A 17,784-nucleotide genomic window follows, 5' to 3' on the forward strand; every position below is an offset into this window, starting at 1 on the left:
AACTAATAAATAATATTTTTATAATGCTAATAAGTTTATTACCCTTTATATTAATTAACTTATATAAAATATTTTATATATTATATTAAATTCCACCCTTTTAAAAATACTTTTAATAAATATTTATTCATTTATAGCAATATTAATTACTATTAGTTATATTATAAGGTTACTAAAATATAGCTCCTTATTTTTATTATACTTACTATTATATATTAACTATTTATATTTATAAAAATAAATATAATAAGGTAATTTTATTTTATATTAATTACCCTTTTTTATTATATTTTTATTTTATAATAATAAATAAAACCTATATAAACTATATTTATTATATAAAGTTAAATTATAAATATAACTATAAAAACTTTAATATATATATATATAAATATATTATTAAACAAATTATAATAATATAACTCCTTTTCTTATTTAATTCTTAATTTTAATAGTTTTATAAGTTAATACTTTTTATAAAGCTAATATATTAAATTTTAGCTAAAATAATTTTAAAAATAATTAATTAAATAAAATATATAAAAAATAATAAAAAATAATAAAAAAGCTTAATAAATTTTAAAAGTATAATAAAAAATAAAAGTAATAAAAATAATAAAAATAAAAATTAAAATTAATAAATAAATAGGCAAATATTAAATCTAAATAAAGCAAAACATTATTAAAAGTTAAAATTTTATATATTATAATAAAATTTTATAAGTTTTAAAATTATTAATAAAATTAAATAAAATAAATATATTATATTAAATAAAATATATAAATATAATATTATAATATAAAAAAAAATTAAAATAAATAAATAAGTAAATATAATTTATATCCCTTTTTTATTAGGTTAAAGGCTTAATAAAATATAAAAATAATTAAATAGGGAATTATTAAAAATTTTTTAATAAAATTTTAATATATTATAGTTATTAATAGGCTTTATTTTATTTAGCTTTTCTTTATATTAAAAATAAATAATTAAATAATTTATTAATTATAAAAATAAAAATAGAATTAATAATTTTAAATTAAAAATTTTATTATTTAATAATAAAAGGTATTAAAAGTATATAAATAGTTTAAAATTATTTAAAAGTTTTATTTAAATAATAAATTAAATTTTAAAACCTAAAAGGGTTGTTTTATAAGTCTTAATAAAGGTAAGGTAGTTTTAAGTAGTTAAGTTTTTATTTAAAAAGATTTTATTTAAGTTTTTACTAATATTTTCTAAAATATAGGCATAAATAGATATTATATATTTAGCTTTTTATTTTTAATAAATAATTTTAAGTTTTTATTATAAATATTCTTTATAAAACTACTTTATTTAAAATTTATAAATAGTATATATTATTATTAAGGGCTTTATAAATAATAAATAAACCTTTTATTAATAGGCTATTTTTATTTTTATTAAATAATTTATTTTTATATATAATTATAAATAAAAATTATATTTTTAGTTAAATATTATTTTTAATAATATATAGCATTTTTTCCTTTTTAGCTTTATATTAGCAAAAAGTTTAATAGCTTTAATTACTTTTAAATATTTTTACTTTATTTTTAAATATATTTAGTTTAAATTAAAAGCTTTTTTATAAACTAATTTAAATCCTAAAAGAAAACTCTTTATATAAGAATTTTTATTTTAATAAAATAATTAAATTTTATTTATAAATAAAATAAAATAGTATATATTTATAAAAGTATTATATAAAAGTTTTATTTATAAAAAGCAAGTTTAAAATAATAACCTAATTTTTTTTTAATTTAAAAGTTTTTAATATTTAAATAATATTATAATAGCTATTTTTAATAATCTTTGCTTATAAGTTATATTTTAAAATTTAAATATAAAAGATATTAAGTATTTAAAAATGTACCTTAAATTTATATTAATTTTTGGGCCTACTATTAATTGTTACTTTAAAAGAATAACCTTTTTTAAAAAGAATTTTCTTAATAAAAATTTTTTTTAATTTAAGTATAATTGCAACTTTAAATAGTTGGCTAAATAGAAAGCCTAAAAGGTTATATTTTACCTTTATAAAATATTAGTTTTTTTTATATAAAAATAAGTACTAAATATTAATTTTAATAATAAAAATAGTTGGCTAGATATTAATAATATAATTTCCTAGCTATATATTTTTAAATTAAATTATATATATTATAAATAATTAAAAATAACTTTTAAACCTTAATATATATTTTCTTCTAATAGTAATAATATTAAATTCTATATATAGTTATATTCTTGCTTTATATTTATAAAATATATAATAATTTTAAATAATTTATTTTTATAAAGCTAAATTATTTACTATTTATTACCTTAGCTATTTTTCTTTTTCTTTTATAAAAACTATTAATTATTTAATATTTTAGTGCCTTAGCTTTAAATTTATTAGCTATAATTAGAATAAATTATAAGGAAATAATACTATATAAAAGAAAATTTACATATTAGTTAAAAATTATTATTCATTTATAGTAATTATTAAAAATAGCTTTCAACCTATTTAAAATTAATAGCATTAATTTATATATTATACTAATTATTTAAATCTTTATTAAAATTATAATTAAATTATTTTGGGGCTAATAGTTATAAAAGTATATTTACTATTAAATTTTTAAACTTAAAATATATTATATTTTAAAATTAAAAAGTTTAATAACTACTATTTACCTTATAATTAAAGCATTAAGCGTTTAATATTTTTTATTAATTTGGTTTATTAATACTTTTATATTTATTTTTAGTATAAATTAATAGCTAAAAGATAATTTTTATTTTCTTATTAAATAAAGTACTTTTTAATATTTTTTTATTATATTATATTTTACTTTTACTATTATTTAAATTCTATTTTATATTAGGCTAGCTTTTAATAGCTAAAACTTTCTATATTAAAACTACTCTTTATTTTATAAAATTTATATTTACTATTAAAATAATTTCTTTTATAGCCTTATTATAATTAAGGCTAATAAAAATAAATTTTAATAAAAGCTTTTAGTTAGTTTTTATTATATTTTATTTTAATTCCATTTAATAAAAAAGTATTTTTTTATAAATTAAATAATAATTATATAATTTATATAAATTTTTAAATTTAATAATTATAATAGCTAGCTATTTTTAAAAATTTAATATTTTTAAACTTATATAATAAGTTTATTTTAAATTTTATATATTTTTTATTTTAAAATATATAGCTATTTATTTTATATAAATATTTAATAATATTAACTTATTTCTTATATTATTTTAATTTAAATATAAATATTATTGCCCTTATAAGTTCTATATTAAAAGGACTTTATTAAAATTTATAAAATACTTAATAATAAAGTATTAAACTTTAAAAAGTTTTAAAACTTTTTATTATAATATATTATAATAGGTTCTTTAATAATAATATTATTTATAAAAGCTTAATAAATTTATAAAATAAAATTAAATAAAATTATATAATAATATAAATTAGGCTACTAAATTTATAGTTTTATTAGTAATATTATTATTTTAAATAGCCTTAAAAATATTAAAAAGTTATTATATTTTAGCTACTTTCCTTTAATTTAACTTAATTATATTTTAAAAAATATCTAAAAGTAATAAAATTTAATATATGCTAAACTCTTAAAAATTAATTAATTAAAAGTAAAATAAATATATTTTTAATTATAAACTAATTATATTTTTATATATTATTAATTAATTTAAGTTTTTATTTTTTTATAATTAGAAACTATTTATTTTTATATAATAATTTAAACTTTTAAATACTTTTTTATAGCTACTTTTAAGCATTTTAATAACTTTATTTTAAAAGTATAGGGTATTAAAATATTTTAAAATTAAAATAGTTTATAAGGAATAATTTTAATTTTATTTAAATATAACTTTTAAAATAATTTTACTAAAATAGAACTAATTTTAGGCTAAAGCTTTTAAGTTAATAAGCAAATATTAAAATATATTTTTTTAGCCTTTATAAAGTTATTATAATTTATTTTAAATAGGGTATTTTATTATTTATTTATAAGCTAAAAGCTTAATAGTAATTTTATAAAATAGGGCTTAATTTATTAATTATATTTTATTATTAGTATATTTAATTATATAGTTTATATTTTTTAAGCTTTTTTTTTCTAATAAATTATCCCTTTAAATATTAATTTATTTATTTTAAATTTATTAATAGGCTTAACTTTCCTTTTAACCGCCTTATATATTATATTTATTAATTAAAAAAGTATTTAAACCCTTTATTATATAGCCGCTATTATATATAAAAGCCTATTAATATATAGGCCAATAATAATTATATTTATACTTCTTTTATTATTATTAAATTTTTTTATATATAACTACTAATTTTGCCTTAATAAAAGCAAAATTATTTAATAAAAATAAAAATATTAAATATAAAAAAAATAAGTATATTTCTTTTCTAACAATAATTTAATTAAAAACTTTTTATTACTAATAATTTCTTTAATTTAAAGTTAGCAATTAGTTTTTAATTATTTAAATTATTTTATAGGTTAACTTAAACTAATTATAGCTATAAGTTAAATTTTACTAAATTTAAAATTTATTTTTATTTTATCCTTTTAAAAATAAATAAATATTATTTTAATTTAATTAAAAAGATATTTTTAATAAAACTTTATAATTAACTCTTTTTAATTAATTATAAAAAAGTATATAATTTTAATATCTAGCTATATATATATTTGTTTTATTATTTTAATTATATTAATTAATATGCTATTAAAAGTAATTAAAAAAAAATATAAAATAATAAAATTTATTATATATAAAGACATTAATAATATTTATTATTATGCTAATATTAATTAGTGCTTAAAATGCTTATATTTTTAGGCCACCAAACTATATAAATAATAGGTTAATTTAAGCTATATATTTATTTAATATTTAATTTATTATAGTATTAAGCTTGGTAATCTTATTATTAATAACTTTATTACTAGGCTTATTATTTATAAAAATATTAACTTAAAGAAAATTGGAAAGCCCTTACTTTTTAAAAAATTAAATACCCTTTATATATTTAAGATTTTAATTATAATTATATTTTATGCTATTAAAAGGCAAGAAATAAATAAAGCCATATAAATTATTTCCTAGCTAGTATTAACTACTAGTTTCTTACTTATATATATTATTTTTTTATTTTATTTTAAACTATTTAAATATATTTAATAATATAATTATCTAGCTTTAAATAAATTATAATAAATTTATTTTAAATAAAACTTTTAAGTATTTTAAAAATTATAAAATAACTAGTCCTAAAATTAATATAAAATTTAATTATTTAATTTTAGCTTTTAACTTTTTAATTTTATAAAATTAGCTTTTAGCTTAATAGTTTAAATATTTTCAAGCTATATAAATTTATTTAAATTTATAAAAGTTATTAAATAAACTTTTTAAGGTTTAATATTTATAAGTATTTTTTAGGTTCTTTATTATATAAAATAAAAAGGTAATTTTTAGCTTTTCCTTTTACCCTATTAATATTAGTTTTAGCTAATTAACTAATAAATATAATATTATTACCTGTCTAGCTTTTTTATTTAGGTATAAGTATTTTACTAAAATATTAAATTTCTCTTTTTAAATTAGCCATTATAATTAAGCCAACTTATTTTAAATTATGCTATAAATTAAAATAAAAGCTTTTAAAATTTATAAAATATTTTATTAATAGCTAAATTTATATTTTCTTTATAAATTTTATTTTTTTAATTAAATTTATATATTTAAATATCTAAACTTTATTAATACTTTTATTAAAAAGATATTTAAGGATTTTATAAATATAAGTAATAATTCCTTTTATTAACTTATAATAGTTAACTATATAAAATTAAAGGGTTTTATAATTTCTTATTATACTTTATTTTTAATTTAAGTTAAAATTAATTTTTAAATAGTTTTTATAATATAAAACCTTTTATTCTTTATTAATTTTAGTATTAAATATTTTATAGTAAAATAATTAGTATTTAGGCAATTATAATAATTTATTTTATACTATTTTTTATAATATATTAATTTGCAAATTAGTTTAACTATTAATATTATTTAAATTATCCTTTATAGTTTTAAATTTTTTAAATTATAGCTAAATTTTTATTATTTTTTATATTAGCATATAAAATACTTATATTATTAATAATTATTAATTTCTTACCTTTATAATTTTTACCTATTTTAAAAGCGCTTTTAGTTAATATTATACTTTATAATGCCATATATATCTTACTTTAATATAAATTGCTTAGTTTATTTTTTATTTACTATTTAAATATAGCTATTTTTATTTTTAAATTATTTAATTAAATTTTTAATTTTTAGGAACTTATTAGGGTTTTTAAAATTTAATATTTGCAAATTACTATTAAAAATAATATATTTTTATTTTATTATTATAGCTAGCTAAATATTAATTAACTAGCCTATTAAAGCTAGTTTAAATTTATAGGTTTTATTATTATAAATTTTAATATATTTTAGTATTTATAAATATTTTTATTAACTATATTAATAGGCATTATTTAAAATATAAGAGGTATAAACTTATTATAATTATATAATTATTAAATGGTTTTAATATTTATTTTAGCCTTATATCTAATAGCCTTTTAGTTTTATTGGATTTTATTTTATATATTTTTATTATATTTTATAAATATTTTATTAGTTATAGCCATTTTTTTAAAAAATACTTTATTTTAATATTATAATTTAAAGCTAATTATTTTATAATATAAAAAAGCTTTTTAAAAGTTTCTAGCTAGCTTTTTATTTATTTAATTAAGTTTATAAAGTAATTAATTATAGTTATAAATTATATATTATAAAAATTAATATTAATAATAAAATAATTTAATATAAATTATTTAAATTATTAATTAAAAGTATATTATTAGCTAATATCTTTATTTTAAAATATATTTTTAATTAAGTTTTTAATTTATTTAATTGCTTATATTAGCTATATAAAAGTTAATTTTAGCAACTATTTTTAAAAAAGCTACCAAACCTTTTAATATATTTAAAGCTAATTTAAATAGTATATTTAAAAAAAAGCAAATATTATTAAAGCATTTTAAATAGTTTATAATATTTTTATTTATAAAAGGTTTAAATTTAAAATTATAAAAGTTTATTTAAATAAATAGAAACTATTATGCCCTTATAATAGGTACTTATTTAAGTAGTTATAATATAAGCTATAATAAATTGCTATTATTAAAGTTATTTTATTAACGGCTATTTTCTAGTATTAATAATGCTAAAAGTATTAAAATTAAAAATATTAATTATTTAAATGGCCCTAATAAGCTTTGGCCTAAATTTACTATTATTATAAATAAAAATTGCTAATAATATTTTAAAAAAAGTTAAATTACCTATACTAACTTTAACCTTTTTAAATACTAAATTATATATATATATATAAATATTTATATAATAGCTTATTTATTAATAAAATAAAAGCAAATAAATTTATTTAAAATAAATTTTATATTAGTTAATCTACTTAATAATTTTATATAAGTAAAATAAGGTTAGCATTTTAATTAAGTTTATAATTCTAGTATTTTATATTTATAAAATATATTATAAGCCTTTTATTATTTAAATATTATTATTTTTAAATTTTTAATAAAGGTTTTACCTTTTAATTATTTTATATTAAAATAAATAAAAAATTACTTTACCTTTCTTTTAAGGTTTGCTAAATTCCTATTTAAAAGCGCCTTAAAGTTTCTTAGTATTTTAAATATCTTTTCATATTAATAAACTATCCTTTTTTATATTAAAATAGTAATTACCATTTTTAATTAATAATTACTTTTAGGTTTTTAAAAAGCTTACTTTAATTCCCTTAACATATATAGGTAAAGCCATATATATAATTAAATTATAAAAGCAAGCTTTCTATTAATAGCTATTAAAAAACCTATAGTTAAAAACTTATTTTTAGTAGTTAGAATATCTAGTAGATATAGCTATTAAGTATAAATATATATATGGACCAAATTTCCTTTTTATATAAAAGGTTTTCTTATAGTTATCTATTAATAAATTAAAGCGCAAATAGGCTAGTTAAGCGTCTAACTATAGGCCCAAGGAAGCGCCTATATAAAATAAAAGAAAATAGTAAAAATCTTTTAATTTAAATATATTTAAAAAAGAAATAAAAAAAAATTAAATTTTTTTAATTACCTAAAAGAGGGGTAGGTAGGTATTTTTTATATAGGGTATTTATAGGTATAGAGGCCCTTACTAACTTAATACTTATATAGTAGTACTTTTATATCTTTTTTAAAAAATTTAATATTTATATTATTATTTTTAATATTATAAGTAAAGGGTTTATATATATATACTTTAGTTTATAATACTATAAATATATATTTAATAAATTTTATTAGTAGTTAAAGGAGGTTTTTACTTATATTTAATAGTTATTTATTTTACTTATATTTATATAAGTATTTATTTTAATATAAAGTAATTTATTTTATAATAGCTTATAGTTTTATTTTATTAAAACTTTATTTATTATTTTACTATAATATTTTTAAATATTATATTATATATATACTTTATAATTTTAAAACTTAATATATTTATATTAAATTTTAAAGTATAATATATATTATTTAAAATTATATCTTTATTATTTATATTTATTTTTAAGTCTTCTTTTATTTTAATATTTATTTTATTAATATTTCTTTAATTAATATTAATATTTATATATTTAATATTACTTAAAATTTATATCTTTTATAATAAATATATTTATATATATATTTAAAGTAAATTTTATTTTATTTATTTTTAAATTATTTTCTATATATATTATATTATTTATATAATTTAGATTTTTATTAGTAATATTATTATTATTAGAGAATTTATTATATATAAAGTATACCTTTATATTTTCCTTATAGTTTATATTATTATTATAATAATCTTATAAATTAAATTTTAATAATTTTCCTCTTTTAGATTAGAATTTTATATTATATTTATTTCCTTTTTTATTTTTATTATTACTTTCTTTATTTATTTCATTATAAGTAATTAATAATTTATTTTAAAGAAATTCTTTTTTATTATTTTTAAAGTTTTTAAGAATTATTATAATTTTTATTAATTTTATTTTTATTTTCCTAACTTTTTAATACTTTTTAAAATAAAGAAAATAATAGTTATTTTTAATATAGCCCTTTATTTTATAATAGGTATATTATAGTATATTTTTATTTTTTTATTTTTATTATTATTTTTAATAATAAAAGTATTTTTATTTTATTTATTTTTCCTTTTAATTTATTAATAAGGTTAAAGAATATATTCTTTATATTATAATTATTATAGTCTTTTATAAACTTTAAATAATATTCTAAATAAATTTAATATATTTATTATTTAATAAATTTAATATTTATATTATAACTATTTAATTTAATAGTTTTATATTATTAGTAAATAAATTTATAATTATTAAATTAATTTTATTTAAATAGTTTTTATAATATTAAAATTATGTAATAAAGTATTAAAATCTTTTTAATAATAAAATTTAATAGTAAATTTAATAAGTTAATATAAATTTTATAGTTTTCTTATATTATTTTAGTAGTTTTTATATCTTTTATATATATAAGTAGGCTATTTATTATTATAAGTTATATATAGGTTAATATTTTTAGTCTTCTTTAAGTATTAAATTTTTAAAATTATTATTTTTAATAAAATTTTCTTTTAATAAAAAGTTTAAACTTTAATAAATTATATAATATAATTTAATAAACCTTTTAATTTAAAAACTTTAAATCTTTTAAATAAAGCTATATTTTATAAGTATTTTTATAAATATTTTTATAAATTTATATATATATATATATATTTTAATTTTTAATATTTTTATAAAATATATATTAATAAATTCTTTATAAATTAATAAATATTTTTAATATAATTTATAACTTTATTTAATCTTATATTATAATATTTATTAAATTAAAGTATAAATTAAAAGTATTTTTATAGTTTTTAATTATAATTATTAGAAATAAAAATATTTTAAAATTAAAAATATTTTTAATTTAAATTTTATAATATAAAGGTTAATAAATTAGTTATAATTATTAAATTTAAATATATTATTATAAATATTTCTAATAAAATAGGTTTAATTTTTATATAAAGTATTATAAACTTTTTATATTTATAAGGGTTTTATTTTAAAATTTATAAAATAATTTTAATATAAATATTTTAAAATATTTATAGGTAAAGAGTTAAAAGTAATTTAATTTATAAAAATTTTTATAATTTTAAAATATAAATATAAATAAATTTTACTTTATTTAAAAGTAATTATAAAGTTAAGTTATAAAGGAATATTTATAATTAAAAGATATTTAAATATAATATAAAATCTTTTATTTTTTAAGGTAAGGTATAATTATAAAGTATAAATAAAATAAGGGTTATAATATAATATTTCTTATAAAATAACTTTAATATAAGTTTTATAAAATAGTTATTTTTAAGTAATTTTATATATAAAAGATTATATAAAATTTTTAAAAGTATTTTTATTAAATGAAATATAAAAAAAAGTATAAAAATATTTTTATTATTTTATAAGTATAGTTTTTATTAAATTATAAGGGAGTATTAAAGGTAGTTTTAAATATATTATTAATAGTATAAATAAAGGGTATTATATAACTCTATTCTAATTAATTATAATAGGTTATTATTATTTTATTTAAAAAGGTATTAATTAATTTAATTAAAATTAAAAATTTAGACTTTATAATCTTTAAAAATTTAAATATAAATAGTATTAAATTTTAACTATTAATTAATAGGCTTTCTACCCCTTTATTTATATACTAAATATCCTTTATTTAATATTTAAATACTTTTATTTAATAAAGCCCTTTATAGTCTAACCATTTTCAGTAATTATATATATAAAAATAGTGTTTCTTTATTAACTATCCGGAAACGTATTTTTACATACCCATTTAGCTACTGTCGTAGCTGGGTGGGCCATGCGTCAAATGGATGTAGGGCCGACTAAGTGCACATCATGCAATTTGTTGAGCGTAGAATGTATTGCATTGAAGCAGGAAGTCTAGAGTGAATGTGTCCCGGGAGGACCAACCTTGGAACGTTTATGTACACAAACGGCGGGATATGCGCAGGTGCGGGTTCATCCGCCCATGTCACCAATTCCTTCAACACAATCTACGAAGAGAGGCTTCATGATGGCGTCTGTATGGCATTTAAATAAATTCACCAGTCATCAGACAGATACTCCCGATATGTGAAGGGCGACTTGATGTCAGCATTGGTGAAAATACACGATCGAGACAGGACAAATTATGTCAATACTATGGAATCTTGGCAGAACAATTCAACAGCGTGTCGAAAATTTCCGTTGTCATGTCAAAGCACACCTCTCTTCCCCCTGGTAACTTGATCGTCTTGTAAGCTCCCGGTATGCCGTCGCGCAGATCGGCAAGGAGCCTGTCCTTGGCCGAGGCGTCTGGCTCGTTCTGCGTACTGTTTTGGACGTCCATACCCGACCCAACCCAATACCTTGCGCAGACAGCTCTTCTCCTTGTCGTCCCGGCGCTGTCTCTTGCACCGCGGGACGACATGAATCATCATCACAAACTATCATTCTCGATGCCGAGGTTGTGAGCACGGTATTCGGAATCGGCCGTACCGTTGTCTGTGTGAACTCTTGTTGGTAAGACGTAGCAGGTTGATGCTGAAACCAACGAGCTCGGGATCGGGCATATCCTTCGGCGTAAGTATTGTCATCAAAAAGAAGTTGGGCACATGTCACTGATACTGTCCCGTGAGGGTTGCCGGTTTTCATGTTCTTATCATTCTTACGCAGCGAGGCCCTTTTTCTAGTCCGAATTCGCGAAGAGCATATCGCATTGTGGGTGATATTAGTGAGAGACCCACACGATGTGGCCGTGTGAGAGGTGGCCGAGGTTGTCTCCAAATATCATCGATATCATTTGCAATAAAGCTGTTTCTTCGGGGATTAACCTGAGACCATCTCTTAGTTCTCCACCCCTTTGGAACACGGTAAAGTCCGTTGTTAAACCCCCGGCACAAATTGACCGCCCAAATTTAGACCGTAAAGGTAAGTTCAAGTCGTATCTTCTATTAGACCTTGTTCAGCTCCATGCCGAAAGCGCCTAGTATAAGCATCTGAGATCAAGGCATATACGGACAGACCAGTCAGCAACCATTACACCTCTACTCCACCCCCATCCGGTTTCACACGACGGACGCTTTTGGCCGTAAATCACCTCACTCGGCCCTCTTGATGAACGCATTTTCAACACCGCCCAGTATCTCACCGGATCCGACTTCTACAAAGCCCATCGCACGATATAGATGTGCACCAGTTGGACTGGACAAGAAATGCACGGCCTTGTTCTCCTCTGCAGCGCGCTCCATGCCCCAGCGAGTCAGCATCTTGCCCACACCCTTGCGTTGATGTGCCGGGTCCACGACAACCGAGCTCAGACCTACAGGTCGGCCGTCAGTCAGCTTCTCATCCAATACAGGCTTTGCTCCATGGCCAGGGTGACGTTCGGCCTACTCCAGGAATTCTGATACTGGTCCTCGCCCAGCGCTTCTTTCAGCCTCTTCGACAAATCCGCAGCCTCCTGTCCGAGCTTCTGAGCTGCCTGCAAGTCCATGCTTTTGGGAAGGCGAGCAATCCCCTCAGCTCTCTTCTTTTCTCGCTCTTCCGGTGTTATGTCTACGGCGGGGTCCTCTCCGCTGGTCCATTCCGCCCAACCCAAGATGCCTTCTTGCTCATCTGCAACCACTATGTAGTGATGGTTCTTTTTCTCAAAATTCATTGCCATGGTGCTGGCCGAGAAGTCAATCTCGTCGCTATCGCCAGGGTTTATACGCAGGTGCTGAGGGAAGAGCGCTGCGTTCACCTGTCGGCCGCTGTGCCGAAACGCGGTGACGGAGAGCTGTGCCATGGTGGGCAATTCATTCTTCCGGGCATATCGTATCTTCAGATTTTCCTTCATTCTGATTGATATTGAGACCTAGTATCGTGCAAAACCAAAGGGCACGAGCTGTCGACTCCTCACAGACGTAGGTTGAATGCATGTGCTGACTAATACTCAGCCGCTGTCTGAGAAAAACGAGAGTTGCCCCCCCCTGTTTTATTACCCCTATCAAAAATTTTAAAGGTTTTTTAAAAAGTAGTCTTTTTTTAATAACTCTATTAATATTTAACTTAAAAATATATAAAAAATATATTTATAATCCTTATTAAAACTTCTATATAGTAATTTTTTTTAAACATTTATTATTAAATCTTTTTTATATAAGGTATAGAGATTATTAGGTTGATAAGATAAGTAAGTGTACGAACCTATTAAGTAGTTTAGCTTATAATTCTAATAATATATAAACTTTAAATAAAAATTATTTTAAAATTTTATTTTTATAAAGACTTTTATAAGGGTTATAAATATATTTTTTATATATTTTTAAGTTAAGTATTAATAGAGTTATTAAAAGAAGACTACTTTTTAAGAAACCTTTAAAGTTTTTGATAGGGGTAATAAAACAGGGGGGGGGGGGGTAACTCTCGTTTTTCTCAGACAGCGCATTCGGGAGCGCACGTGCCGCAGCTTTAGCAGCACTGTGGAGTTTTCATGACACGCTTCGCCGAGCGCTAACCTCGCGCGCGAAGTAAACAAATATTACCTCGGTACAACCAAGGCCATAATAGTGGCCTGCGCATACTTATTAGCACAATTCAACATGCGCAGACCAAACCTACCCGCATCAACGCATTTGCGATGCTTAAGACCACATCAAAGCTTTAATGGCGGCATATATGAGCATCCCACTTTTGCAGGACACGTGTCTGGTGCCCGACCAGCGACCATCTCGTGCTTGTCTTCACCGCACCAGCGTGGAACTCACCAGGTAGGCACCTGGAACTGCTTTCGCCCACATCGTCTTTTTGTGACCTTTGAGCTGACCCTTATCCTTAGCGGAAGCCCTCACCTCGTTCAGTACTCCACAATGCCAGACCACTGCCCCGTCAACTATCAATGGTGGTCTCCCCGAGCTCGGGACACTCGTCCCGTGGCAAGTCTGGCAATGGAAACTTATGCTGGAAATGTGGGCAAACCAAGACCGAGAAAGGAGCTGGCCCTCGACGACGGTTGCACGCATCGGCCCCGGGGTTTGCACGGACAAGTTTATCACCACTCATGGCCCGCCGGCGATATCGTGTCAAACACGGCCCGATGTCTTACAGTCGTCTCCGAGACTCTCTTTTACAATCAGCGCCCAGCGTAGATGGATCCATTCCGACCGAGAACTCCGCTGCGATCACCTCGCCGGCGGAGGCTGGTACGCCTCCGCCTGGGCGTAAGAATCGTGATTCCAAGATCATGTTGGACCGGCATATCACATCTAACCAACGAATCGTTGAGTCCAAGGCAACAAGTCAGAAAACGAGAGGCATTAGAGATAAGGCCATCAAAGATTTAATCGCCAGGTTCAGGAGAGCCAATATCTCAAGGGCGAAATTCAGCAACGCGAACAGTCTCAGTGGCGATGCAGTTCTAATTTTCCTCCCGAGAACCGGCGCAGATGGTAGTGACGGGAGTGACACATTCAAGAAGGCATTGGAAGTGTTCGACCAAGAACAGATCGTCGAAGTCACCATTCCATGGGGGCAAACACCCCCCTGGTGGCGCTCAGAGCTCGACAACTTGAAGATCCATCTCGAAGGCGAAGAGGACGCGGCCGTGCCAGTGTTTGACTCGTGCGACGAGGTCCGCACCAAGATCGCTGATTATCTCGGCCAGCCAACCAGCCCTAAACCGCACTACTTCTGCAAGTTTATCCACACACTACTCACAGGGACAGTCTCGAAGACTTTCGACAACATCCAGCTCAAAGCATTCATGGCCAAGGAGGGGCCGGACGCCGGGGCCGGCGAGCTGATCTACTACGCTGCGTACATCTTCTTTGAGAAGCTGAGGATCGCCGAGGGCAGGCCCAAGAGCGCTCACCGTCTCAAGATGGAGAGGCTCCACCCGCATGGTTTAAAGTGTGCACGCCGCTAGAGCTCTGGGACCAGGACTCCAGCGTAGACGCTGTTGGTTTGGTTGATTAATTCAACTATCCAACGGAGTAGAATGGACACAGCAGCCGGAAGCACCATGGCCGAAATAACACCTAACTACGAACATGCTTCTAACGCCACAGCTCGCCAACCCATGGGGCTGCAAAGGACCTTGGGCTGTATCATCGCGCGTTTGGAAATCTCCGCCTTGGTTTTCCGGATACTTCCAGCGAGGCGGGTTGGAGGACCGCTCTTTCAGCGAGTCACTGGGGCGCGAGATCTTGCGATGGTTCGCCGCTACCTATAGGCATCCGATGCGCCGGTGAACTCCGTGTACGCTCCATCGTGGTATATGACCCAGCCACCAGACTTGTGCAGCTACATAGGGAGGACGCAAACCCGGCGTCGGCGCCGGACGAAGGGTATATAATCTAGAGCCATGCTCGAAATCAATAATCCAGGGTGACTGGTACCGAAATGCCGACGCGACGAAATGGGCAGATTCATTGTGTAAAGCATGGTGCTGGTTGATGTTGTTGCATGCTACTAGTAGTTGTCTCGGCAGAGCTCTTTGGCAGGCGGCAGCGGTCGGTTAACTTTCCACCCGAGGGGAGAAAGAGAAAAAAAAGGTCAGCCCGAGAAGCCGTGCCCAAAATGTACCAGCTCCTGATTGGAGATGTCGGAAGTATGCTTTGAGGTTTCTGAAGCGTTGCGCCTTCCAAGCAATTCCCAAAATTATCTCTCCCTCACCTCCTGGCATGCATGCCTCGGTTCTCCGTGCACTCTTCTGGCTGTCCTCTATAAGTCGAGTCCCTCCTCGGCGCAATGTAGCCCTTTGAACCACTTTGAAAAAAAAAATAAAAAAGGCTTATCGCTAACAGTAATGTTATTCTGCCGGTTTGGGGCTTTGATGACTGAATGCATTACGATTATCATGCGCTCGCCATACTAGTAGCTAATAAGATACCGCAACTTGAGCTTTGTCCGGGAACAGCTGAACGCAAGACGGAAACGGCGTTGCATACAGAGAATCAATCACCCGCAGATTTGAACAAAGCAGACTTCGGGTTTCAAAGACAGGTTCTATGATAGGATTCCCTGATTTCCCAGCAAAGTTTGCCAGCTCTCGTCTGCCCGTATTAACACATTCAAGGCTTGCAACTCGACCAATCTATCGACGCGGGACTTCAGGAACTGACGGCATCTCCGCGGCTACCGATTATCGACCAGGCCCGATTTCCTTCACCTGGGCAGCGCCTGACTGAGTGAGCGATCCTACCGATATGTCTACCCAACAGGACCCCGGCGAGATAGTGAGGGTAACAAACTCGCCTGAAGTCATATTGGAATGGAGTCGGTACCGGGCTTTCTATATTGAGAACTACACTACTCTCGAGAATCGGTGGATGAGAATGAAGATCGCAGACAGGCAGAATCTGTTGAACAAGAACTGGATGTCCTCTGGAGGTTCAGGCTCTCCGATGCCGCTGGAGGACCGTCCTGATTTAACGTAAGTACGCCTCCGAATAGGCGAAGATACATATGATGGTTGTGGTGGATGTCATATCAGTCCACGTGGTCACATGATTGTTTTGCAAACCTGAGTACCGAGATATACAGTAACTGCGTCTACTGAATTAGTTTTCATTCTTGTCGTCCTCAGTTCTCTCCCTTGATTCTCAGTTGCAAGTGTTTGGTAGAGTCGCTTACGTCCGTGATTCAGGCAACTGGTACCGTGGAGGGATCCGATTGACATGGACAGAAGTTTGGCTCCGCCCCGTTCTGTGGACCACGAGTTACTTCGGTGGCCAAGCTTCAGTCTGAATAGACTGTCCCGCCAGCCGGAAACATTCATAGAGTCAAGTAAGCAGCTTCGATCACAGATTAAGATGAAATATGCCACACAAACCCCCATTACTCAACGTATTCGTCATAACCCGGACCTAAGACAAAGTTTGGCACCACCGGGATTCCTGAAACATATTATTGGTGTGGATTGAACTCATTTATGCCTTTACGGCTGACTCCAAGTAATGCAGTGTTTTCCAGGGTGCAACATCCGAAGAAGTTCGCCCACGTCGACCACTTCTTCGAAAATTCCGAAATAGCTGAGAGGGAAAATCTATTAAAGAAAAGGCGGGATGACGAATTCGACCTCCCCTTGGCCACAATATTCATAGACACAACAGACGAGTACGACCTTGAAAACCCTAACTTATATGGCATTGTTTCACATCCGGCAGATCAAGAGGCTTGCGAATACATGCTGCTGCAAGGGTACTGGCTAGCAAGTAACGTCCAAGAGTTGATGGTCATCCAACTCAGAATATACCGATTCCTGAGAAGTATGGTGACCGATATCATGAGTGAGGAAAACGAGGAGCTTTACAGAATTCCTGATGAACGTCATAATATCCGTTGGAGGATGGAACCGCCTCAAGAACCAGGACCTGACGACAATGGGATGCAGGACGATGAGGAGTACACGAAGCAGATGACGATTTATCTGCAAGATCTCGATGATTACATCGAGCACAGTGTC

General features: G+C 25.2%; 2 protein-coding genes across 2 annotated transcripts; one reads left to right on the plus strand and one right to left on the minus strand.

The window, feature by feature from the left end:
* Positions 1–12,267: 12,267 nt before the first annotated feature.
* On the minus strand, positions 12,268–13,176 carry KVR01_012990 (uncharacterized protein; the record flags this gene model as incomplete). The annotated part of the gene is made up of 2 exons (XM_044788666.1): positions 12,268–12,657; positions 12,732–13,176. The coding sequence occupies 2 exons, from the start codon at positions 13,174–13,176 to the stop codon at positions 12,437–12,439; spliced, it is 666 nt and encodes a 221-aa protein (XP_044638146.1). The 3' UTR covers positions 12,268–12,436.
* A 699-nt stretch (positions 13,177–13,875) lies between these two features.
* Positions 13,876–15,887, plus strand: KVR01_012912 (uncharacterized protein). Its single transcript, XM_044786622.1, has 2 exons — positions 13,876–14,089; positions 14,158–15,887. The coding sequence occupies exons 1-2, from the start codon at positions 13,922–13,924 to the stop codon at positions 15,241–15,243; spliced, it is 1,254 nt and encodes a 417-aa protein (XP_044638068.1). The 5' UTR covers positions 13,876–13,921; the 3' UTR covers positions 15,244–15,887.
* The last annotated feature ends 1,897 nt before the right edge of the window (positions 15,888–17,784 follow it).

The sequence above is a fragment of the Diaporthe batatas genome, assembly GCF_019321695.1.
Source record: "Diaporthe batatas strain CRI 302-4 chromosome Unknown Contig00022, whole genome shotgun sequence".
Taxonomy (NCBI): Eukaryota; Fungi; Ascomycota; class Sordariomycetes; order Diaporthales; family Diaporthaceae; genus Diaporthe; species Diaporthe batatas.

Bases quoted from the DNA above. Each gene is read 5' to 3' on its own strand.
- KVR01_012912 (XM_044786622.1), top strand. From the start codon at position 13,922: ATGCGCAGACCAAACCTACCCGCATCAACGCATTTGCGATGCTTAAGA. The intron at 14,090-14,157 runs GTAGGCACCTGG...CCTTATCCTTAG, and splicing joins ACCAGCGTGGAACTCACCAG to CGGAAGCCCTCACCTCGTTC.